The 25,079-nt window shown below is 51.1% G+C and overlaps 1 protein-coding gene across 18 annotated transcripts in view; it reads left to right on the top strand.

Annotated features, from left to right (window-relative positions):
• Positions 1-25,079, top strand: part of LOC123773435 (UDP-N-acetylglucosamine transferase subunit ALG13) — a 384,366-nt gene that overhangs the window by 287,982 nt on the left and 71,305 nt on the right. For all 18 annotated transcript variants that reach the window (XM_045767364.2, XM_045767919.2, XM_069307078.1 and 15 more), the window contains 3 exons: positions 8,865-8,976; positions 19,173-19,222; positions 22,018-22,138. In XM_045767364.2, the coding sequence (XP_045623320.1) occupies positions 8,865-8,976; positions 19,173-19,222; positions 22,018-22,138 (283 nt within the window). The remainder of the gene's footprint in view (positions 1-8,864; positions 8,977-19,172; positions 19,223-22,017; positions 22,139-25,079) is intronic.

Here is a 25,079-nt window from a genome sequence, read left to right as displayed (position 1 = left end):
GGGCGTTCGGGAACCGCTCCCGTAGAGGTTTTTGCTGCTCGGCATTTGCCTCGCCCTTGGGGCCAGCTGGGGCTTGGGGCCCTTGTTTGGCCTTGGGTAGGGAGTGGTTTTGTGCTGGTTAGGGCGTCAAGGTGTTGCGCGGCCTGCCACCTAAGCGGCGACCGGTTCCTGTTGCTCTGGGGACGGTGTACTTTTGCGGGGTTTTTCTTTTGTTTTGTTTTTGGTTGCCTGGTGGAGGTGCTGCCTCGTGGGCCCATAGTTCCCCTGGTATTGTTTTGGTGGTCCTCTGCTAGGCCCCCGTGCTTGTACATGTCCCAGGGGCTTTCAGTCTTATCATTTACCCGTGTTTTGTTTGGGTTTCTTAACCGGTTAGCAACACCTTGCCCGGGCTTCCCGTAGTTGCTACCCTACGGGCCCTGGAAACCCCTGTCGGGGCTCGGGGACCCATGGAGGCGTCTCCCGAGTTCCAGCCTGCCTTGTGCGGGTTTGAAGGTTGCAGTGTGCCCTTGTCTCAGGGTGACAGTCACCTGTTTTGCCTCCGTCATGCTGCCTGTTGGGTCAATGACGCCTTTGACCCGGAGTCTTGCGAGTCCTGTTCTCTGCTTGTGCTCAGGTTTTACTCTGAGGATGTTCCTATTAGAGTACAGGCAGCATCAGCGTTGCATGTTAGATTTAGGTTATTGCAACGCGCTAGGTTGGTTTCCCACCTGGATGCCCCGAGGCTGCCCCGTTTTGGCTTTAGGGACCCTGACCTGGGGGCGTTGATTGCTATGGCTTTGTCTCCTACGCCCTCTGGTCCTTCCCCTGTGGTTCTTCCTGCACCACCCCCCCCTGTGTCCGGCTCCGAAACGTATGCGGCTTTCGGCTTTGGCACAGGATTTAGTTGGTGGAGAGACTCGGGCTGCTTCGGGGGCTGCCCCATTCGGGTCGGGGACGGAGGCATTTGAGCCGGTTCCTCCTGCCGAGGCTTCTGGGTCCCACCAGCAGGCCCCCTTGTCTGCCTTTCCCTTGGACTCTACCTTTTCTTCAGGGGTAGAGGGTTTGGAGGACGGCTCTGCCCCGGGTCCCGACGTAAGGGATCCTGGGGCTGGGGAGGAGTCGGCCTGGGGGCCTTGGGCCCCCTGTGACCCCGCTTGGGTGCTTTTGCCTTCCCCACGGGGTTTATTGTTGCAGGGGGAGGGGTTTTCTTATCCTCCCTCCCTGTATGAGTATGATTTGGGTTCGGCTCCTCCCCGTGTTCGGTTCCGGGCGCCTTTGGGTACCTCGGCTCCGTCTTTACAGGGGTTTGCTACTTCCCGTCTCTCTGCGAAGGTGGCTCGGGAAGCTCTTGCTGCATACCTCTTGCGAGACCCGGGTTATGCCTCCCCAATGGATCCGTCCTCGTTTGAGTTCGGTTCTTCTTCCCGTTTTTGGGTACGTTTGGAGGTTCCGGGGTCTTCCTGGCTAGCAGACTGCCCTTTCTTTTCGTTGGGGGCGTGGCATGGGTTCTGTCGGACCCGCACGCTTGATTGGCGCGAGACTGCTACTTTTATGCAGGTTTACCTGGGGGGCGAGTTTGAGCACCTTAATGCGTGCTTATTCGCTCCTGTGCTTTCTCGGGATGTTGGCCTTTTCCAGCTTCACGTGCAGGTTCCTCAGCTTTCGGCTTCCTTGGTTGCGGAGGAGTTGCGCTCCCGTGGGCATTTGGCTTCGGTCTTGCGTTTCTTTTCCCTTCTCGAGCTCTCTTCTACTTGGCTCGAGGAGGATGTGGGAGCGTTGGCTGAAGGGCCTTCGTCCGGGGCGCTTTCTTCGGCAGCTAGGGCGTCGGCTGCACTGTTGAAGCTCTTTGCGCCCATCCTGAAGGAAGCGGTGTCTCTGTTTTTTGCTTCTCGCCTCGCGTGCCGTCAGGCTGTGCTCGCCCTCTCTTTGGATTCCGCTTGGGCCCTGGCTCTTAGGTTTTCGTCTCCTTTTTGTCCGTTGCTGTTTGCAGAGTCTGCGGTGTCCCAGTTTCTGCATGCGGCTTCGGCTAGTTGTCGTCCTATGGCGGACTTGTTGATTCTCCGGAGCAGTCGTTCTCGGCAGTTTCGGAGGGGTCGTGCCAGGGTTTCGGTTTCCGCTGGTCGAGGTGGGCCTTTGGTGCCGGTTTCTGAGCCGTTGTTCCCTTTGGGGCCAGCGTCGTCTGGGCGGCGCAGTGTTCGCCCTGTTCGACGGTTGGGTTCTCGTGCGGGGCGTCGGCCCTTTCGCAGTTTGCCCCGTTGACGGGGCGATGGGGGGGAGGCTCGCTCTGTTTGCCCACGCTTGGTCCCACGATTTGTGGGCCTTTTCGGTCGTGTCATCCGGCCTGCGGTGGCGTTGGGCGACTCGTCCTCCTTTGGGGGGTTCGGGGCTGACAGGGCAGGTCTCTTCTCCTGCGCTTCGTCAAGTCATCTTGGAGTGGGTGCGCTTGGGCGTGGTCGAACCGACTACGTCCCTCAGGTGGGTTTCCCGCCTGTTTCCAGTGCCGAAACGGGACTGTGCGGATCTGAGGTTCATTCTGGACTTGTCCCGTCTGAACCCCTGGATTCCTTGCCCCTCCTTTCGGATGACTACTCTGTCTCAGGTCCGGCTTCTGTTGGAGCCGGGTGCCTGGATGGTGTCCCTGGACCTAAAGGACGCGTATTGGCACGTTCCTATTCATCCGGGGTTCAGGGACTGGTTAGGCTTCGTGGTAGGGCGTCACGCTTACCGTTTTCGATGCCTACCTTTTGGCCTGAATCTGGCACCTCGCGTTTTCACGCGTCTGACCCGAGTTGTGGTGACCCGTCTGCGTCTTCTCGGGATTCGGGTTTTGGCCTACCTCGACGACTGGCTGGTGTGGGCTCCCAGTCGGTCAGCTTGTCTGCTCGCCAGGGATTTGGTTCTTTCCCAGCTCGCCAGGTTCGGGTTCCTGGTGAACTGGAGGAAGTCCCATCTGGTTCCGTCCCAGGTTCGGACCTGGCTGGGTCTTGTTTGGGATTCTCGGACCGCTTCCTTGTCTCTACCTCCGGTGGCGTTGCGACGGCTGCGGGACCGCCGTTTGCTGTTTCTGAGAGGGTCCCGGGTCACTCGGCGGTTGCTCGAGCGGTTGTGCGGGAGTCTGAACTTCGCCATGCTAGTCTACCCGCCGGGTCGGGTTTGGCTTCGGCGTCTGTTTTGGTTCCTTCGGGGACGTCCGTTCCGCCTCTCTCGCGATCGTTGGGTTCGCCCTCCGGGGGTCTTATGTCGGTTGCTGCGTCACCGTCTTCCTCTTCGGATTTTTCGGGGTTCGGTGCCTTGGCGCCTTCCCGAGCCCTCGCTCGATGTGTTCACGGACGCGTCGTCTCTCGGCTGGGGCTTTGTGACCAGTGCTCACCAGGCAGGCCAGGGTCGGTGGGGTCCGTCCTTCCATCGGGCTCACAGCACGGTTCGGGAGTTCGCGGCTGTCTGGTTCGCGCTTCGGAGGGTTCGGGTCGCTCGGGGATCGACCATTCGCCTCCATTCGGACTGTTCTCCGGTGGTTCATTGCCTGAACCGCGGGGGTTCTCTTCGGTCCTTGGCTCTTTGGGGTTGGTCCCTTCGAGTGGTTCGTCTGCTGGATTCTCGGGGTTTGGCTCTCCGTGCGGTTCACGTCCGGGGAGTGTCCAACGTTCTGGCGGACGGTCTGTCTCGCTTCCTTCCCCTGTCCACGGAATGGACGGTCGACGACGACTCGTTTCGTTGGATCTGCCAGACGTACGGTCTCCCAGATGTGGACCTCTTCGCGTCGGCGTGGTCCCGGCGTCTCCCTCTATATGTGACGCCCTTCCCCGACTGCGAGGCGTTCGCGGTGGATGCTTTTCGGCAGGACTGGTCGAGGTGGGGTTACCTGTACCTTTTTCCTCCGGTCCAGCTGTTGCTTCGGGTTCTGGTTCGGTTAGAGACATTCCCGGGGAGAGTAGTCCTCGTGGCCCCTTGGTGGCCGGCCCAGCCTTGGTTTCCGGTGCTTCTGGCTCGGTGCCCGAACCCGGGACGTTTCCCGCGGCTCCGCCTCTTTCAGCAGGTCGGTCCGATCCGGTACGGGGCTGGTTCGACCTTCTCCTCTGCTCTTCGCGTCTGGTCTTTTTGACGCGGGTGTATCACCATTTCTATGGTGATCAGGTGGCTTCTTTGATGGTGTCCCACCTGAGAGCTTCGTCTAGGCGACAGTATGAAGTTTCCTGGCGTTCCTTTCGCCATTTTCTGGCTCTTCGTAGGTTGTCTTTTCTCTCGGATCGGGTTGTTTTGTCCTTCCTTACTTGGCTTTTTCAGGACCGTCATTTGATGCCTAATACTGTCGCCTCGTATCGTGCGGCGCTGGCGGAGCCGCTCCAGCTCGCTTTCGGGGTGGACGTCACATCCGCCCCGTTTCGTAAGCTTTCCCGTGCTATGTTTCACCTCCGGCCTGCTCATGCGCCGCCTGAGCCGTCCTGGTCCTTGGACAGGGTGCTCTCCTATCTTTCCTCTCCTCGGTTTGTGGTGGCCCCTTCGGTTCCTGATTGTTTTTCCAAGGCTTTGTTTTTGTTGGCATTGGCCTCTGGGGGCCGGGTAGGGGAGCTTCATGCTCTCCTCCGGCGCAGGGGTTACTGCTCTTTTGGTCCTGGGGGTAGGTTTGTCCGTTTGCAGCCTTCTCCGTCCTTTCTGGCAAAGAACGAGACGGCTGCTTTCCGGAGGGGTCCGTGGGTCATTGATGCTTGGTTGGTTCGGCCGGGGGTGCATCATGTGTTGTGTCCTGTTGCTGCACTTCGCCGTTACCTGCGCGCTTCGGCCGGAGTGGCTGGGGATGCGCTTTGGGTTGATCCGGTTTCCCTCGTTCCCTGTTCCAGGGCTCGGGTCTCCCAGGTTGTCCGCAGGGTTATTAAATCTAGCCAGCCTGCGGTCTATCCTCGCGCCCATGACGTTAGGAAGTTTGCGGCTTTGGCTGCCGTGTTTGGTAATATGTCTTGGGCTCATATTCGGGCGCGTGGATTTTGGAAGTCGAACAGGGTCCTGGCCGCCCGTTATTTGGTGAATGTCCCTGCTCCTCGTCGTTCTTGTGTTGCTTTGGGTCGCAGGTTGCAGCCAGTTGTCTCGACTTCGAGTTGAGGAGTTTGTGGCCACCGCCTCCCGGGTAAGTCCCATTTTTCCTTCTCTTTGGGTATGTAGCTCCAGGGAGCCGTAGGGGCTCCCCCCAGAAAACCAGCGTTGAATGTAATGAAACGCCATTTTCTGGGTGAGCCCCGGAGGCTCCCTGGTTACCCTCCCTCCCATCCGGTCGGCGGGGTTTTTTCGCGTTGGTTGAAGCCTAGTTTCCGAACTGACGGCAGCCGGCGCGGTGAGGTCCGGGGCCCCCCCCCCTCCCCCTCCCGGGGAGGGGAGGGCTGCGCGGACGACCGGCGCGGCAGTAAATTGATTGTTTGATTGTTTTCCTTGGGATTGTAGGGAGTTTTCTACCTCTCTGTTCGGTTTTTGTTGTAGTTTTTTACCATGTGGGGTTTGTTTTGTTACGCCTACCTTTCTGGGTGCCTAACCCCGGTCGATGGCATATAAGGAAAACCCCCAACCATATGGGGTTTTCCAGGGCCATTGCTCCCTGAAACCTCTCTGAAGGGGCCAGGTTCTGGCGCTGGTCCCTGGTAGGTCTGAACTCCATAGCTAATGTCCCGGTCTAACATAACACACATTAGCCCGATAAGCTCCAGGGAGCCTCCGGGGCTCACCCAGAAAATGGCGTTTCATTACATTCAACACTGGTTTTTTACACCCCCTTCCTCTAATGATTTTGTTGCTTTGTCTTTATGTACCATTTCGCTAGCTTTCCAGTCCTTAACACTTTGTAGAAAAAGGAATTCCTTTCTTCATTTCTATCCCCGTTTAGACGTTTCACTTCAATGAGGTTCAATTTCAGCTGTTGAATGTAATGGGATGCAATTTTCTGGGTGAGCCCTGGAGGCTCTCTGGCACCCTCCTTCCCTCCGTTCAGTAATTTAGTTTTGCTTTTGATGCTCACCCGTCGTGGGGGGTCCGGGGCTCCCCCTTCCAAGGAGGGGAGGGCTGTGCAGAGAAGCAGCGCAGCGGCTGTGTATGACTTTTACATGTTTGCTTGTATCCTTGAGAGTTGGGGGAGTTCTGCCTCCCTGTTCGGTCTTCGGTTGCAATTTTCTTAGCAAGTGGGGTTTGTTTCGTCATGCCTAACTTTCTGGGTACCTAACCCTGGTCGATAGCAGACTTCCCTTGTCTATGTGGGGGAGGGGAGGTGTTCCAGGGGCCATTGCTTCCTGTGCCTCTCTGAAGGGGGGGGCCAGTTTATGGCTCGTGGTCCCCAGTAGGCTGAACTTCACTGACTAATGCCCTAGACTAATATATCAATTCAATAGCTCCTGGGAGCCTCTGGGGCTCACCCAGAAAATGGCATTTCATTACATTCAATGCTGGTTTTCTGTGGAGATACCCCCTTCATCTTTGCGGAGCTATACCGGGCTGATGTGTATTTATTCGACTGTGGCAGCAGTGAGTCAATAGAGTTCTTAGCCTTATCTTGAGTTTATCTTGAGATGATTTCAGGGCTTTAGCGTCCCCGAGGCCCAGTCCTCGACCAGGCCTCCTTATTGTTGCACACCCCCCTGGGAAGCAGCTCGTAGCAGCTGTCTGACTCCCAGGTACCTATTTACTGCTAGGTAACAGGGGCATCAGGGTGAAAGAAACATTTTGCCCATTTGTCTCCGCCTCCACTGGGAATCGAACCCGGAACCTCAGGACTGTGAATCCAAAGCGCTGTCCACCCAGCTGTCACGCGCCCTTGAAGCCTACCGGAGACCATGAACTAGAACCTGCTCCCTTCAGAGAGGCACGAGGATTAACTTCCACAAACTGTTCGGGGGCTACCTACACAGGATTCTTTTTCTGCTTGGTGATTGCCTGGGTGCCTTGGTGATCTGGATGAAGTCCCATTTGGTTCTCTTTTCAGGTCTGGGCTTGGCTGAGTCTCGTGTGAGACTCTTAGACCGCTTCTTTGTCCATCCCTCCAGCAGCAACTGCTTGGTGATTGCCTGGGTGCCTTGGTGAACTGGATGAAGTCCCATTTGATTCCCTTTCAGGTTTGGGCTTGGCTGAGTCTCGTGTGAGACTCTTAGTTACTTCTTTGCCTATCCTTCCAGCGGCGTTGTTGCTGCTGCAGTTCCTCCTTTGGCTTCTTTTGGAGGGTACCTGGGTCACTCGTCAGTTGCTCGAGCAGCAGTGCTGGAGTCTGACCGTCATCGTGCTGGTCTAGTCTATCAGTCGGTTCAGATCTGGCTTGAGCTGCTGTTCTGGTTCCTTCGGGGATGTCCTCGTATCATGTGGCGCTGGCGGAGCCGCTTCAGCTTGCATTCGGGGTGGGTTCACTTCTGCTCCATTCCACAAGCTTTCTCTGGCATTTTTTCTTCTCCGGCCTGCTCATGCGCCGCCTGACCTGTCCTGGTCATTGGACCGGGTGCTTTCTTTTCTCTCTTCTCCTCGATTTGTGGTGGCCCCTATGGTTCAGGACTGTTTTTCTAAGGCTCTTTTCTTGTTTGCATTGGCCTCTGGGGGTCGATGGCATGCTCGAGAAATTTCACGCTTTCCTTCAGTGCAGGGGTTTCTGCTCTTTCGGTCCTGGTGGTCGTTTTGTTCGTTTGCAGCTGTCTCCTTCTTTTCTGGTGAAGAAAGACACTGCTTCTTTTCAGAGGGGTCCTTGGGTTATTAATGAATCGTTAGTTAGGCATGGAGTTCATCATATTTTGTGTCTGGTTGCGACTTTTTGTCATTGCTTGCACGCCACGGCCTTTGTTGCAGGGGACCCATTTTGTTGACTTGACTCTGTTTTTTCTTCTCCCTGTTCCAGGGCGTAGGTCTCCCAGGTCGTCCGCAGGATTATTCGGTCTAGCTAGCCTATGGTCTATCCCTGTGCCCATGACATTCATAAGTTCGTGACTTCGGCTGCTGTTTTTGGTAATATGTCTGTGGCTGACATTCAGGCACGGGGTTATTGAGGTCAAACAGAGTCCTGGCCGCACGGTACCTCATTAATGTTCCTGGCCCTTCTCGGTTGTGTGTAGCCTTGGGTCGCAAATTGCAGCCAATTGTCTCGACTTCGAGTGGCAGCCACTTCCCGGGTAAGTCCTTCTTGTTTTTGTCTTTGCATAAGGAGCTCCGGGGAACCAATGGGGCTCTCCACAGAAAACAGCATTGAATGTAATGAAATGCCATTTTGTGGGTGAGACCTAGAGGTCCCCTGGCATCCCTCCCTCCCTCCCTCTGGTTGGCAGTATTTCACATTTTTTAATATTCAGCCTCTGAACTGGGGTTGGATAGCCATTGTGGGAGGTCTGGGGCCCCCGTTCCACCTCCCATGGAGTGGGGAGCTGCGCAGACAGCAGGGCGGTGATGTCATGTTTGTTTGCATGTTTTCTGATTTGGGGAGTTCTGCTTGCTCGTTCGGCTTTCGATTTGTAGTTTTTAACCAGCTGTAGTTTGTTTTGTGATTCCTACCTTTCTTGATGCCCCACCTGGTAGATGGCAGATTTAGACTGCTTTCAACTACATGGGGGTGTCTATGGGCCATTGCTCCTCGTGCCTCTTTGAGGAGGCCATGTTTTGGTTCATGGTCCCCAGTAGGCTTATAACTCCATCGATTGACTCTTGCCACAGTTTAATATATATATACACATCAGCCGGTAAAGCTCCAGGGAGCCTCCAGGACTCACCCAGAAAATGGCGTTTCATTATGTTCAACGCTGATTTTTTTAGTGCTCTACAGTTGTTTCTATTTATATATTTATTTATTTTATTTATTTATTTATTATGTGCATTATTCATTTTACTCCTATGTTTCTTTCCCATTTTTTAAATTAAAATATTTTTCATTAATACACTAGGTATTCAGTCCAGTGCCACCAACTGATGAGAGTGACACCCCTACAGAGTTCACTCCACCACCCACTTCTGCTGTACCTACAAGAGCTGACAGTTGGGACCTAAATGCACAAGGTATATTAATAAACTGAAGTGAAGCTCCTGAGCTAATCTCTGGCACCACCTGGCATTTACTAGGAGTTTATCTGGAGAGGGTTCTGAGAGTTTTTGTCCTCCCAAGCCCGGCATGGGGCCATGCTCTACCTATGATAACCTGGTCCAACAGTATATTGCTTGGTGCACATATCCACTACAACTCAGCTTATTTGGCATGCCTTGCAAAAGCTTAAATAATTGCCTCTTTAAGAAGTCTGCCTTTCTTCCAGCAATATTTCTTTTGCTTGCTTGGAGAGTATTGAACAGCCTTAGATGTCTTGTATTTACTAAGTACTCTCTGATAGTGTCTTTGGCACCTCTTCTCCTCACTAGTTCTGTTTTGCATTTCCTTATGCATCTTTTGCTCCAGTATGTTGTTCTGTGGAGAGTTCCCTTTGGCTCCCCAGAGCTAAACCGGTCTGATGTGTATATATATTAGACAGTGGCAACAGTCAATCGAAGGAGTTCTAGGCCTACCTGGGACCAGAGCCAGAACCTGGCCCCCCTCAAGAGAGGCACAAGGAGCAATGGCCTAAAGACAACCCCATGTAATTGGAAGCAGTCTTTGTCTGCCATCTACCAGGTCAGGCACCCAGACAGGTAGGAATTAAAAAAACAAACTACTGCTGGTCAAAAATTTCAAACTAAAAGCTGAACTAGCAAACAGAACTCCCCAATCAAAAACAAGGAAACAAGTATGACATCACCACAAACGTCGCACATCTGTCTGCGCATCCCCCCCCATCCTCTTCCTGGGAGGGAAACGGGGGGGCATCCCAGACCCCGACGCCATAAACTCTCCTCAGTTCAGAAGGCTGTTGTGAAGGGTGACGGTCGATCGACTCTGGCTTCATTCTTTGAGCAGTGCTGCAGAGCGGTGTTGTTGTTCAGTGTTGGTGTTGTGCAAGCCAGGAGTAACACAAGAGTGCTAGGGCTGCTTGCACCTAGGGCCACCACCTTCCCTAGGTGCCCTGCGGCCTCAGGGTTATCTTCCCTGAGCCGTTCGGGAACTACCTCCGCATGGTTCTGTTGCTGCTCGGTTATTGCCCGCCCTTGGGGTTCAGCTGGGGTGGTTCTTACTCCTGATTGCCCTTAGGTAGGAGGTAGTTTTGTCGCTGGCTGGGGGTGTGAGGTACTGTGCTGCTGTCTGATATACACATAGCGACCAGTTCTGTTCACCTGGAGACATTGTGCTTTTGCAGGGTTTTTCTTTTGTTTTTGTATTGGTTTGTCTGGTGGGGGTCTGCCTGGTGTGGCAGTAGGACCACTTGTATGATTTTGGTGGCCCTCCACTAGGTCCCCGTGCTTGTACACATCACAGGGGTTCAGCTCTTAGTTTGTTTGCTTGCTAGCTCCCGGATAATCAGTTAGCAGTACCTCATCTGGGCTTCCCTTAGCAGTCAGCCTAAGGGTCCTGGAAACCCCCATTGGGGCTCAATGGTTTGATGGAAGAGACCTCCGAATCCCACCTAGCTTTGTGTGAGTTTGAAGGTTGCTCTGACCCCTTGACTCAGGGTGACACTCACCCTTTTTGCCTCCATCATGCTGCTTGTTGGGTCAGTGACACCTTTGACCCAGAATCCTGCGAGTGGTGTTCCTTGCTTGTACTCCAATTCACCCAGTCCAATGAGATTGATATTCGGGTGCAAGCAGCTTCTGTATTGCATGCGCGATTTAGGTTGCTTGCCTTTCCGGATGCCCCGCAGCTGCCCCGGTTTTGTTATAGAAACCCGGACTTGGGGGTGTTAGTAGCCTCGACTTTGGTTTCATCTGCACTCCTTAGTCCTCCCCCTGCTCTGGTTCATCCTCCTCCCCCCTCCTCCTTGCTCCCAGTTCCCAAATGTCTGAGGGTTTCAAAGTCGGGGCAGGATTTGCCTGGTGATGAGTCTCGGACGGCTTTGGGATTGCCTCTTCCGGTTCGGCGGCGGAGGCATTTGAGCCTATTCCTCCTGCTGGAACCTTTGGGTCGCACCAGCGGACCCCCTTCATCCCGGCTCTTCCGGCGGACTCTGCTTTTTCTCCAGAGGCAGAGGGTTTGTATGATTGCTTGGCCCCGGGTCCTGATGTGAAGGTTCCCGGGGCTGGGAAGGACTTTACTTGGAGGGGGGGGGGGCTTGGGCCCTGTTTGACCTCGTTTGGGTGTTGTATCCTCGGGGCGGGACTTGTTGTTACAGGGGGAGGGGTTTTCCTATCCTCACCTCCCTGGACGAATTAGACATGAGTGCGACTCCTTCCCGAGTTCGCTTCTGCATTCCTTTGGGTTCTTCAGTTCCCTCTTTTTCAGAGAGGTTTTCGGCTTCCCGCATCACTCCAAAGGTGGTGTGGGAAGCCCTTTCGGCTTACCTCTTGCGTGATCCGGATTACGCCTTGGTAATGGATCCTTCTTCTTTCGAGTTTGGCTCCTCGAGTCCTTTCTGGGTGCGTTATGAGGTGCCAGAGTCTTCCTGGTTGGCAAACTTTCCTTTCTTTTCGTTGGGGGCATGGCATTCGTTCTGTCAGACCCGTGCGATGGAATGGCAGGAGATTACTACGGTTGTTCAGGTTTACCTATAGGGCGAGTTTGCACCTCAGTGCGTGGTTGTTCGCTCCCGTACATCCTTGTGATGTCGGTCAGGTGCAGCTTCACACATAGGTTCCCTCCCTTTCGGTGTCACTAGTGGTTGAGGATTTGTGTGCTCGTGGGCATTTGCCTTCGGTCCTGCTTTTCTTTTCCCTGCTGGAGCTGTCTTAGTACTAGCTTAGTAAAGATGTACAGGAACTGGAATTTGGACCAGTACTGAGATCAGTACTGGGGTTGCATGGGCTTAGGGGCTTCCTTCCCTAAGCGCCTTGTGAATACTGCCCTTGTCTGGTTAGAGTTGTCTTCCCCGGGGCGTTCGGGAATCATTTCTGTGGAGGTTCTTGCTGCTTGGCATTTACTTCGCTCTTGGGGCCAGCTGGGGTTTTGGGGCCTCTTGTTTTGCCTTGGGAAGGAAGTGGTGTCGTGCTTTTTAGGGCATCAAAGTGTTGTGCAGCCTGCCTACCTACACAGCGGCCGGTTCCTGTTTTTTTCTGGGGACGCTGTACTTTTGTGGGGTTTTTATATCATTTTTGTTTCAATTTGCCTGTTGGGTGTCTGCCTAGTGTGGCTATAGTTTCACTGATAATATTTTGGTGGCCCTCTGCTAGGCCCCTGTGATTGTACACGTTGCAAGGGTTTCAGTGTTGTACCCTTGCGACCCTTGTATTGTCCCCTTGTTTGCTTTGTGTTTTAACCGGTTAGCAGCACCTTGCCCGGGCTTCCCGTAGTCGACACCCTACGGGCCCTGGAAAACCCTGTCGGGGCTCGGTGGACCAATGGATACGTCTTCCGGGTTCCAGTTCTGTTTGGGCGGGTTCGTTGGTTGCTGTGCCCTTGTCTCAGGGTGACACTCAACTCTTTTGCCTCCGTCGTGCTGCCTGTTGGGTCAACGACATCTTGACCCAGAGTCTTGCGAGTCGTGTTCCCTGTTCGTTCTCCAGTACTATTCTGGTGTCATTACTGTTAGAGAACAGGCAGCACCCACAATGCATACTAGGTTTCGGTTGCTGCAACACGCTAGGAGTCAGTTGCTGCGTCACCGGCTTCCTCTTTGGGTTTTTCAGGGTTCAGTGCCTTTGCACCTCCCTGATCTCTCGCTCGATGTGTTCACGGATGAGTCTACTCATGACTGGGGCTTTGTGACCAGTGCTCGCTAGGCCGGCCATGGGCGATGAGTTCCATCTATCCATCGGGCTCACAGCACAGTGCGGTAGTTCGCGGCGGTTTTGTTTTCGTTTCAGAGGGTTCGGTCACTCGGGGTTCGACTATTCGGCTCCATTCGGACTGTTTTCCGGTGGTCCGTTTCCTGACCTGAGGGGATTCTCTTCGGTCCTTGCCTCTTTGTGGCTCATCTGCTGTCTTCTCAGGGTTTGGCTCTCCGTGCGGATCATTTCTGGGGAGTGTCCAACGTCCTGGCGGACGGCCTGTCCCATTTCATTTCTTTGTCCAAAGATTGGACAGTCTGTTACTGTTCGTACACACTGCTCGTAATATCGGGTACAGTGTTAAGTATAGTCTAGGGACACTGACTGTATCTAAATATGATATAACAGGGTGCCCCGTGATACAGTACAAGAAAGAAAAAATATAACACCAGGTTATAAACATAGGCACAATTTATATATATAGTATAATATAATTAACAAACAAACTAAAGGCATGTAATATCAATACTATCTAACATGGCAATCACTTTGAATAACACTAGTGAATCAATGGCTAAATAATTAAAAGCAATATTCTTCTAGACAAAAATTATGCTACATTACTAAAACAGAACAGAGCACTTAACCGTATATGTTTCCCAGGTGACGTCTCAAAACAAACCCCTATTCTGGTGAAAATATTGCTACCGGAAGCCGAACGAGTGGACAGAACTTCCCAAACAAAATTAGGAAACTAGCATGATGTCATCACGTCGCTGCGCCTCCGTCTGCGCACCCCCTCCCTCCCCGGGAGGGGGAAGGGAGAGCCCCAGACCCTCCGCACCGGCGATCCAACCGGCAGTTTTTGGCTGATTTGATTACTGACTGGTCGGGTGCCTCTGGCTCGGGTTTTGTTTCAATTCTATGCCTTGTGGTGTGGGCTGTCTCTCCAGGTGGTGTGTGTGAACCAGGCACAATATTCCACGGTACTCGGGCTGCATGCGCCTAGGGCTCTCTTCCCTAGATGCCCTGTAAGTACTGCCCTTGGGGCTTGGGGCCACCTTCCACAAGTTACCTTGGATTCTACTTCTGTTGTGTCCTTTACTGATCAGTACTTGGCTGCCCTTGGAGTCAGCTGAGGTTTTGTTGCCCTTGTTTGTCTCTGGGTAGGATGTAGTTTTCGTCACTGGTAGGGGCGCGGAGAACTGTACAGCTAGTTTTCACTAATAACAGCGGCCGGCTCTGTTCCGCCTGGGTACGTTGTCCTCTTGCGTTTTGTTTTTTGTTTTTTCCTGGTTGGGGGGTCTGGGTTTTTGGTCTCCCTTTGCTGTTCTAGGGGTATTTATATATATATTTTTGGTTGTGTGGTACTCCCTTTTTGGCCCCAATGAGTGGACACGTCCCGGGGGTTCAGTTTTTAGAAGTTTTGTTTTGTAGACTTGGTCCCCCCTTTACTTGTGAGGCTGGGGCTTTGGGGGAATGGTTCGGCCCTGGGTCACCCCCTTTCCTCACCTTTTTCGTGCTTATGTCGCGATACTGTTCCATTCGTATCGGGATCCCTGCATGTCCCTTGGTCAGGGGTGCCTTTGGGTCCATATGTACCTCCATGCATTTGTGCTCGTTTGTCACGGTTCTCATTGGTTCGCGATCCTCTTTGATACTTCAAATATTATTGGAACGTCTGTTGACTTCCAGTTTAAGTTTGCCTCCAGCCCTTTCTCGGACTCGTGGGTCCTTTTCCATCCTCCTTGTCTTCATTCGATTCTGTTTTGCCTTATTTTGTAGTCACATCGTCTCTCCTTCCTGTTTCGACATTCGTCATATTCGTTACATACTCCTTGCTGGTGTATGTACAACTGGTGTACGAGCCACGCCACACGGAAGACAGGTGGTGCAGTTCGTACCTCGGGCGCTGGCTTCGGGGTGATCGTTTTGTTTCTGAGTGGTTATCTTGAGGATATCTTGAGATGATTTCGGGGCTTTGAGTCCCCGCGGCCCAGTCCTTGACCAGGACCTCCTTTTTGTTACACACCCCCTGGGAAGCAGCCCGTAGCAGCTGTCTACTGTTATTTACTGCTAGGTAACAGGACATCAGGGTGAAAGAAACATTTTGCCCATTTGTCTCCGCCTCCACCGGCGATCGAACCCGGAATCTCAGGACTACGAATCTGAAGCACTGTCCACCCAGCTGTCAGGGCCCCGGTTGTCAGGTGTTCACATATGTTCTGCATCCTTTCTCACTCATCTTCTCTCTCCAGTCATAGCCCCCTAGGTGCTGGGGATGTTCTGGATTTTATATGTGGGGACATCACTTCGTTCTTTTCTCTGTTTATGAGTATCGGGTGGCTCAGAGTGGAGCCACCTCCACCTCTGTCCTGCAACTCGTCTTCTGCTGGGCACGCATCTCTGGACATATTCCACTAGCGATGTTCCTGGTATGTTACTCGGCTCGACTGTGTCGTGACACAGTCGTGTCTCCGCTCTGCAGGTAAGATTGTACAGTCTGGCAACTCTGTTGACCAGGTGCTGGTTCTCAAATTTTGGTGGGGGTGTTGGTGTTGTGTGTTTTGCTTGGGCAATTTGCGTGAGTCTTACCGTGGCTTTCCTTGGTCAGTATTTCATGTTCTTAGTTACACTGTGGGACGCAGGTCAGGTATTCGATGCCTTTTGTTTAGTCTTTAGGCGCTTAAATTTTTTCTTGCTATCTGGACACTCCTTCGTTGCCTTAGTCTTTGCTGTCTGTTTATTCTTCCTTGCCTCGGTCTATGCTCTCTGGATGCTCCTTCCTTGCCTGTCTTTCAGGGCCTGGCTGCACCCTTCTATACATTGGAGTCTCTCTGTATATGTGGTTGGTCCTGTACCTTACGTTACCGGCTGCTACTTAGATCATCTTCGTTCGTCATATTCATTGCACTCTCTTGTCCCGAGCTCCCTGTGCTTGGACCGTTTTTCGGGTCTTTTCATTGTCTATTTCCATATTTCCTACCTCTATACTACGCATTGTGGTGCATCTTGGTAGGTGCTTATTGGCTATATTGAAGTTGGTGCTGGGTTGCCCTCTATACATGGTTTTGGGCTGTTTCACATGTACATGTTGTTTCTCTGCTTTTGGGCTGCCCCGGTATTCAGTTCTGGACCTGCATTCTTTCATTTTCCTTGTATGTCTCTGCCAGTTTTTGTCCTCACCTAGTTTTACTCTCCTAGTTGTGCTTGTGGGGGTTGAGCTCTAGCTCTTTGGTCCCGCCTCTCAACTGTCGTTCAACTGGTGTACAGATTAATGAGCTTACCATACATACCTAATGAGCTCTACCATATCTACATTTTGGACCTGTGTCTGGAGTCTGCCTTCACCACATCACTGCCTAATGCATTCCATATATTAACTGCTCTGACACTGCACAGGTTCTTTCTAACATCTCTGTGGCTCATTGGGGTACTCGGTTTCCACCTGTCCCCTTCTTTGCATACCAACCATGTTTAACAGTTTCTCTTTCTCTCCCCTGTCAATTCCTCTGAGAATTTTGTGGGTAGTGTTCATATCTCTCCTTCCTCTTGTCTTTATGTCGTGAGTTGTATTTCCCCCAAATAGAGGGAATACAGAGAACATATACGGCACGCATAGACGAGATAAAGGACCTAAATTATTGGCATCGTCTCAAAGCTCTCCAAATGTACTCACTAGAAAGGAGACGAGAGAGATACCAAATAATATACACATGGAAAATACTGGAGGGACAGGTCTCAAATCTGCACAGCAAAATAACAACGTACTGGAGTGAACGACATGGAAGAAAATGCAGAATAGAACCAGTGAAGAGCAGAGGTGCCATGGGCACAATCAGAGAACACTGTATGAACATCAGAGGTCCACAGTTGTTCAACGTCCTACCAGCGAGCATCAGAAATATTAGCCGAAACAACCGTGGACATCTTCAAGAGGAAACTAGGTTGTTTTCTTCAAGAAGTATCGGACCAACCGGGCTATGATGGGTATGTGGGCCTGAGGGCCGCTCTAAGCAACAGCCTGATGGACCAAACTCTCACAAGTCAAGTCTGGCCTCGGGCCGGGCATGGGGAGTAGAAGAACTCCCAGAACCCCATCAAGCAGGTATCCCCCCAGCCTGTCCTTGAAACTCATGCCTCTTCACTCGGGGACTAGCCTTGTGGCGTACCTCTGCACTTTTTCATGCTTCATCTTGTGCTTGACAAGATATGGGCTCCATGCTGCAGCCATTTGCTCCGGGATTGGTCTTTTATATGTGGTATACAAGGTGCTTGCACTGTCCGAGGGTGGATGTTGATTCCGATTACCCACTCCTGCCACTACGGATCCTTTTCGTTGCAATAGGAGGAGCTCATTTTCTGGTCCTGGCTGTGGCTTTTGTATTCCTTTCACGGACGTTCTTTTTGTTTTAGTGTGGTGTGCGTCCTGCGTAATTCTCCTCATATATACTTCGGTGATGCGTGTGTCGTTTTTCCCTGCTGGAGCTGGTTGCGCTTCTCCTGCGGGTTGCGTGGTCGCTGTTTTCACTTCGTGTTTTGGTTTGTGATCCTCGTTTCCTTGTGGGCCTCTTATTGGTACCCTTTGGTATTGGTATCCCACTTGTGTGGGAGCCGGTCGGCCGAGCGGACAGCACGCTGGACTTGTGATCCTGTGGTCCTGGGTTCGATCCCAGGCGCCGGCGAGAAACAATGGGCAAAGTTTCTTTCACCCTATGCCCCTGTTACCTAGCAGTAAAATAGGTACCTGGGTGTTAGTCAGCTGTCACGGGCTGCTTCCTGGGGGTGGAGGCCTGGTCGAGGACCGGGCTGTAGGGGACACTAAAAAAAAAGCCCCGGAATCATCTCAAGATAACCTCAAGATAACCCTGGCGGCTGTTCCTTTTGGTTCTTTGCCAGCCTTGGCTGGGAGCGTTTCTTTGCTTGGTGTCCGATCCAGAGTGTCTTCCCACGGCTCCCCCTCTTTTTGTGGATCGGTCCAGCCCAGTACACTGCTGGCTTGTTCTTCCCTTCGAGTCTTCAAGTCTCGGGTTCTCGTCACTTGTGTGGGCGCTGGTGGCTTCGTTGTTGGTCTCCCTCCTGCGTGCTTTGTCTCAACGGCAGTGTGTAGTTCCACACGGTCTTTCCAGTTTTCTTATTACTGCGTAGATGTACTACGGTCTCTGATAGGGTTGTCTTGTCCTTCCGTTCGGTGTTGTTCCAGGACCGTCATTGGTGCCAGGTATTGTCGCCTCGTATCGAGCGACGCTGGAGGGGTTGCTCCAGCTTGCATTCGGTGTTGCTGTTCCTTCTGCTCTGTTCTGCTTGCTGTCTAGTTTGTTTTTAACCTCCGGTATGCTGATGCGCTTTCAATGCCGTCCTGGTCATTGGTCCGGGTGGTCTATCTTCTTTCTTCTCCTTGGTTTGTCGTGACCCCTTCGGTTCTGGTGTATTTTTTCTGCTCGTTAGGTCCTGGTGGTAGGTTATTCGTTTGCTGCAGTCTCCTACTTTTCGGGTGAAGTTTGGGTCTGCTGTTTTCCAGAGGGGTCCTTGGGTTGCTGTTTGTTGGTCAGGCCGGGAGTGCTTTGTGTATTGTGTTCGGTTGCGGCTCTTTGCTGTTTTCTGCACGTCTTGGCCTCTGGGGCCATGGGTGCGTTTTGGTTTGCCCGGGTTCCCTTCCTTCCTGTTCTGGAGTTAGGGTTTCCCGGGTCATCTGCGGGGTCCTTTGGTTTGGCCTGTGGTTTTGTTTTTCGGTTGGATGCGTGGCGTCCGCCTTCTGGTTCCTTCCCTCACCCTTATCTGTGGTGAGGTAGCTCCTGGGAGTCGACGGGGCTCCCCCCTCCCCCAGAAAACCAGCATTGAATATAATGAAATGCCATTTTCTAGGTGAGTCCTGGAGGCTCCCCGGCATCCCTCCCTCCCTCCCTCCGATCGGTGGTGTTTTTCGTGTATTTTGACATCCAGCCTAAGAACTGCAGGTTGGATCACCGGCTCGGAGGGTCTGGGGCTCCCCCTTCCCCCTACCAGGGAGGAGGGGAGGGGTCGCACAGACGGCGGCACGGCGACGTGATGACATCATGCTCATTTGTTAATTTTGTTTGAGGAGTTCTGTCACTCGTTCGGCTTTTGGTATCAATATTTTCACCAGAATGGAGGTTTGTTTTGGGGTGCCTACCTCTCTGGGTGCCTATCCCAGTTAAATTAGGCAATTAAATTAAATTAAATTAGGCAGACATAGAATGCTCCCAACCATGGGGGGGGGGGTTTTCTATAGGCCATTGCTCCTTGTGCCACTCAGATGGGGGAGCAGGTTCTGGCTCGTGGTCCCCGGTAGGCAAGAACTCCATGCACTTTGACTGATGCCAGAAAGTTATACATATCCATTCAGCCTGGATAACTCCAAGGAGCCTCTGGGACTCACCCAGAAAATGTCGTTTTATTACATTCAACGTTGGTTTTTTCTTGATATAACATTTCACTATTTGTTTCAGGAACAGAACCTGACGCAACAAAGATGAATCAAGGATTGACTCCATTTGTGGTAATGTCTTTTTATCTGTTTTATGCATTTTATGGAAATATACAGTATTATTATAATGATCTGTTACATTTATACTTTCAAGTTGGCTAATCTAGAAGTGACATCAAAGTTATTAGTCCAAGTATTGTCTTCTGTGGAAAACATTGTTGTCGATCAAAATTCATTACCCTTTCTTTAGATAAGTTTTCTTTGACACATTAAATTAGATAAAAACTTTAAATTATCTGTATTGAATTGTTATTCTCTGTTCCTTGAAGTATTTAATATATTTATGATGTGTACTGCTTCTCCCCATCTTCCCATCTCCCTTCTCCCCATCTCCCCACGTGGAGGGGAGATGGGAAGTCCAGCGTGAGGTGGGGGGGGGGAGGGGGTTACCAGGCAGAACGTGTGATCTGCTTCTGTCCAGTCTCACCCACCCTCCCACTTGTTCACACATCTGCCAGCATGCCCACCTATCCACCTGCCAACCCAGCCACCTGTTCACTCATCAGCCTGCTCGCCCACCTGCCTGCCTTGCATGCCTACCGCTCAACCCACCCACCTGTTCACCCACTTCCTGCTCGCCCACCCACCTGACTGATAGCCCACCCACCTGACTGATAGCCCACCCATCCACCCACCCACCCACCTGTTCATCCACCTTCCTGCTCGTGCACCCACCTGCCTGATAGCCAACCCACCCACCTGTTCACTCACCTTCCTGCTCACCCACCCACCTGCCTGATAGCCCACCCACCCACCCACCTGTTCACCCACCTTCCTGCTTGCCCACCCACCTGCCTGATAGCCCACCCACCTGCCTGATAGCCCACCCACCCACCTGTTCACCCACCTGCCTGCTCGCCCACCCACCTGCCTGATAGCCCACCCTGCCACCTGTTCACCCACCTTCCTGCTTGCCCACCCACCTGCCTGATAGCCCACCCACCTGCCTGTTCACCCACCTTCCTGCCTGATGGCCCACCCAGCCTCCTGTTCACCCACCTGCCTGCTCGCCCACCCACCTGCCTGATAGCCCACCCAGCCACCTGTTCACCCATCTGCCTGTTTGCCCATCCACCAACCTGAGTGCTCGCCCACCCACCCACCTGTTCACCCACTTCCCTGCCCATCCACCTGTTTACCCACCTGCCTGCATGCCCACCCACCCACCTGCCCACTCACCTGTTTACCCACCTACCTGCACCCCCACCTGCCTTCTCACCCACCCACCTTCCCACTTCCCTGCCCACCCACCTGTTTACCCACCTGCCTGCATGCCCACTTACCCACCTGCCAATCCACCCACCCACCTGTTCACCCACCTGCCAATCCACCCACCCACCTGTTCACCCACCTGCCAATCCACCCACCCACCTGTTCACCCACCTGCCAATCCACCCACCCACCTGTTCACCCACCTGCCTGCTCCCCCACCCACTTGCCTGCTCAAACCTGTTCACCCACCAAGCCCATCTGCCTGCCATCCACCCATCCAAAACTTACCTGCCTGAACCCACCTCTTCCTGCTTGCCCACCCACCCACCTTTCTGCCCACCCACCCACCCACCTGTTCACTCACCTGCCTGCTCGCCAACCCACCCACTTGCCTGCTCGAACCTGTTCACCCACCAAGCCCATCTGCCTGCCATCCACCCATCCAAAACTTACCTGCCTGAACCCACCTATCCCTGCCTGCCCACCCACCCACCTTTCTGCCCACCCACCCACTTTCCCTGCCCACCTACCAGCTAGGCAGCTAACCACCCACCCAGCCCCACACACTAATTAGTGTGTGTCAATTCAAATCATGTGTGTGGTATAAAAATTGTCGGAAATGGTCTCTTTTGGACTCAGAGGTGAATAAGTACTCCTATCCAGAAAATGTGATTATCCAGCTGGAGGTCCTTCCCATATAGTCCGGATAATCGAGTGGAGACAGTATATCAGTTCGATAGCTTCATGTTTCATGGAGTTTCCGGGGCTTCACCCAGAAAATGGTGTTTCATTACATTCAGTGCTGGTTTTTGCAACATTCCCTATGTTGCTCTCTATTCTTATTCTTGATGTTTCACCTTCTCTGTGTGCTTTATATAACCTAGGCTTTAGACTTTAAACTTAAAAGCTTTATAAAAGTCTTATATACTGTTGCACGTGAAAAACTATTGAAAACCCATTAAGATCAATCACATAGGGGATTTGTGCAAAATAAATCAACATATAGCAATTGGTACAGTTAAAGTGTTGGCTAATGGCTCCTTTAACCTTATTTGTGGTAATTAGCACTATTATATGGTGCTAAGCAGTGTAGCTGGTAGTTAATAATAATCAATAGTTAGCAGAATAGTAATTGGCTATCCTTGCAGTCCCAGCAATATTTACCAAAAGTTATTTAGTGGCTTACTTCTACTCTTTTGTCTTATAACAAGCAGTCAGTATAAAGTTATTTGTTTCATTGGGGCCAAAAGTGGAGTAGAACCTTGTGTGTGAGCAGTGTATTGGGTGGAGCCAAGCCCTGACTTGGTAAACAACTGAGGGTCTGCTCAGTAAGGTATTCATTCCACTGAATGCCATACCTTGTAGCACATCAAACCCTCACTGTATTATGAAGTTTGAGTAACTGTTTTATCCTGTTTGTTTTACAATTAAAGTTTGTTCCAACCATCTGTATGTTTTGTGTTTCCTAATAATGCTACCACTTCGATGAGAGAATGGCCCGTTGTGGAATATTATCTATTGCACTTATAAAGGGTTTTTAGAATCACTTGAAAGAGTGAGTTATGTTGTAAGTAAAAAATATTATTTTGTTGCAGGTTTATCATATGCCAGTAATGTATGGTGGTTATGGATATGGGTACAATCAGCAATGGGCATATTCGTATCCAGTGATGCCCTCACCTGCTGTAGAGGATGGCAAGCACACACCTCTTCCTGGTTAGTAATCTAGTTTCCTAACATCAAAATAGATATAACTTTTTGTGATCATAGTACTGATAGTGTACTTATTGAATGTTCAACATAGAGTAATGTAATGAAACACCATGTTCCGGGTGAGACCCGGAGGTTCCGGCGAAATCCCTCCCTCCCTCTTACCTTGAGGTTACCTTGAAGTGCTTCTGGGGCTTAGCGTCCCCGTGGCCCGGTCATCGACCAGGCCTCCTGGTTGCTGGACTGATCAACCAGGCTGTTGGACGCGGCTGCTCGCAGCCTGACGTATGAGTCACAGCCTGGTTGATCAGGTATCCTTTGGAGGTGCTTATCCAGTTCTCTCTTGAACACTGTGAGGGGTTTGCCAGTTATGCCCCTTATGTGTAGAGGAAGCGTGTTGAACAGTCTCGGGCCTCTGATGGTGATAGAGTTCTCTCTCAGAGTACCTGTTGCACCTCTGCTTTTCAACGGGGGTATTCTGCACATCCTGCCATGTCTTCTGGTCTCATGTGATGTTATTTCTGTGTGCAGGTTTGGGACCAGCCCCTCTAATATTTTCCATGTGTAAATTATTACGTATCTCTCCCACCTGCGCTCAAGGTAGTACAGATTTAGGCTCTTTAGTCGGTCGCAATAGTTTATATGTTTTACTGAGTGGATTCTAGCAGTAAAGGATCTCTGCACGCTCTCCAGGTCAGCAATTTCTCCAGCTTTGAACGGGGCTGTCATTGTGCAGCAGTACTCCACTCTAGAGAGAGCACAAGCGTTTTGAAAAGTATCATCATCAGTATAGCATCTCTAGTGTGAAAAGTTCTTGTTATCCAACCTGTCATTTTTCTTGCAGTTGTGACGGCTACTTTATTGTGTTCTTTAAAGGTAAGGTCTTCCGACATGAGTACACCCAGATCCTTTACATTGCCTTTTCGTTCTATGTTATGATTTGCCTGAGTTTTGTACGTGGTTTCCATTTTTATATTTTCATTTTTCCGTAGCGCATAAGCTGTAACTTATCTTCGTTAAACACCATATTATTTTCTGTAGCACATAGAAAGACCTGATCTACATCTGATTGGAGGTTTGCCGTGTCCTCTATGTTGCCTACTCTCATGAAGATCCTAGTGTCATCTGCAAAGGATGATACAGTGCTATAGGTTGTGTTCTTGTCTATGTCCGATATGAGGATGAGAAAAAGTACTGGAGCAAGCACAGTACCCTGGGGGACTGTGCTCTTCACAGTTGATGGGCTGGATTTTATTTTGTTGACTATTACACATTGGGTTTTGTTAGTCAGGAAATTGTAGATCCATCTGCCTATTTTTCTGGTAATTCCTTTTGAATGCATTTTATGTGCAATAACACCATGGTCACATTTATCAAAAGCTTTTGCGAAATCTGTGTAAATTACATCAGCGTTTTGTTTATCTTTCATAGCATCTAATGCCATATAGTGGTCCAGCAACTGCGACAGGCAAGAGCGCCCTGTTCTAAAACCATGTTGTCCGGGGTTATGGAGATGCTGTGATTCCATGTATTTTGTGATCTTACTTCTTAGCACTCTCTCAAAATTTTTTATGATGTGCGATGTTAGTACTGTCAGTCTGTAATTTTTTGCCTCTGCCTTGTTTCCTCCTTTATGAAGTGGTGCTATCTCTGTTGTTTTTAGTATATCAGGGATATACCAGTATGTAGGCTGGTATATCCCTGATATACCAGCCAGATACTGAAGCCAGTATCTAGGCTTTGTCTCCACAGAATGTGGAGGGCCTGCGATAGTGGTTTTTTACAGTTCTTGATGAATATGGAGTTCCAAGAATCTGGGCCTGGTGCAGAGTGCATAGGCATACTGTTTATGGCTTCTTCAAAATCCAGTGGGGATAGGGTGATGTCTGATATATGATTTGATGTTGGTATCATATCCATGAAAAATTAATTTGGGTTATCAATCTTTAGTGCGTTTAATGGCTCGCTGAAAACAGAGTCGTACTGCTTCCTCAGTAACGCGCTCATTTCTTTGTTATCATCAGTGAAAGTTCTATCTCCCTTTCGCAGGGGCCCGATACTAGATGTGATTTTTTATCTTGATTTTGCATAGGAGAAAAAATATTTCGGATTTCTCTCTATTTCACTGATGGCCTTTTCCTCTCTCTGCCTCTCCTGGGTTTTGTATGATTCTTGTAGCTTGAGTTCAATTGTTTCTATTTCTCTACCTAATCTTCTTCGCCGTTCTTGAGATAGAGTGCGACTCTCAAGTTGTTTCGCGATTCGTTTTCTTCGCCTATATAGGGAATGACGTTCCCGTTCCAATCTGCATCTCTTCCTCTTTTTTTTCTTAGAGGTATGTGGTTTGAACATATTTCTAGTGCTACTGAGCTTATTTTTTCCAGGCACTGGTTCAGATTTGCATTTTCTAGCTGTTCTTCTCAGTTTATTTCTGTGAAGTCCTGGTTTATTTGCTCCCAGTTTATCTGTTTATTATTGAAGTTGAATTTGCTGAAATCTCCTTCACCGGGAATCTGGACTGGTTTTGAAGGTGTATTCCCCATTGTTGTCATAACTTCAATTAAGTTGTGATCTGACTGACGTCTGGTCGGCGTTTCTTTGCGATTTTTTACATCCAGCCTCAGAACTGATGGTGGATAGCCAGTGCAACAGGTCTTGGGCCCACCTTTCCCCTCCCAGCAATGGGCGAGCTGTGCAGACATCAGCGCGGTGATGTGTGACGTCATGATCGTTTGCTCGTTTCTCTTAGGGGAGTTCTATCTTCTTGTTCGGCTTATGGTAGCAATTTTCACCAGAATAGTGGTTTGTTTTGGGACGCTTACCTTTCTGGGTATCTGACCCACTCGATGGCAGACATAGAATGCATCCAACTACATGGGGGTTTCTATAGGGCATTGCTCCCCATGCCTTTCTGAGGGGTTCAGGTTCTGGCCCGTGGTCCCCAGTA

This window comes from Procambarus clarkii, chromosome 1, assembly GCF_040958095.1.
Source record: "Procambarus clarkii isolate CNS0578487 chromosome 1, FALCON_Pclarkii_2.0, whole genome shotgun sequence".
In the NCBI taxonomy this organism is placed as follows: domain Eukaryota; kingdom Metazoa; phylum Arthropoda; class Malacostraca; order Decapoda; family Cambaridae; genus Procambarus; species Procambarus clarkii.
Note: the sequence above shows the minus strand (reverse complement) of the source record. Positions and strands in the feature narration are given on the sequence as shown.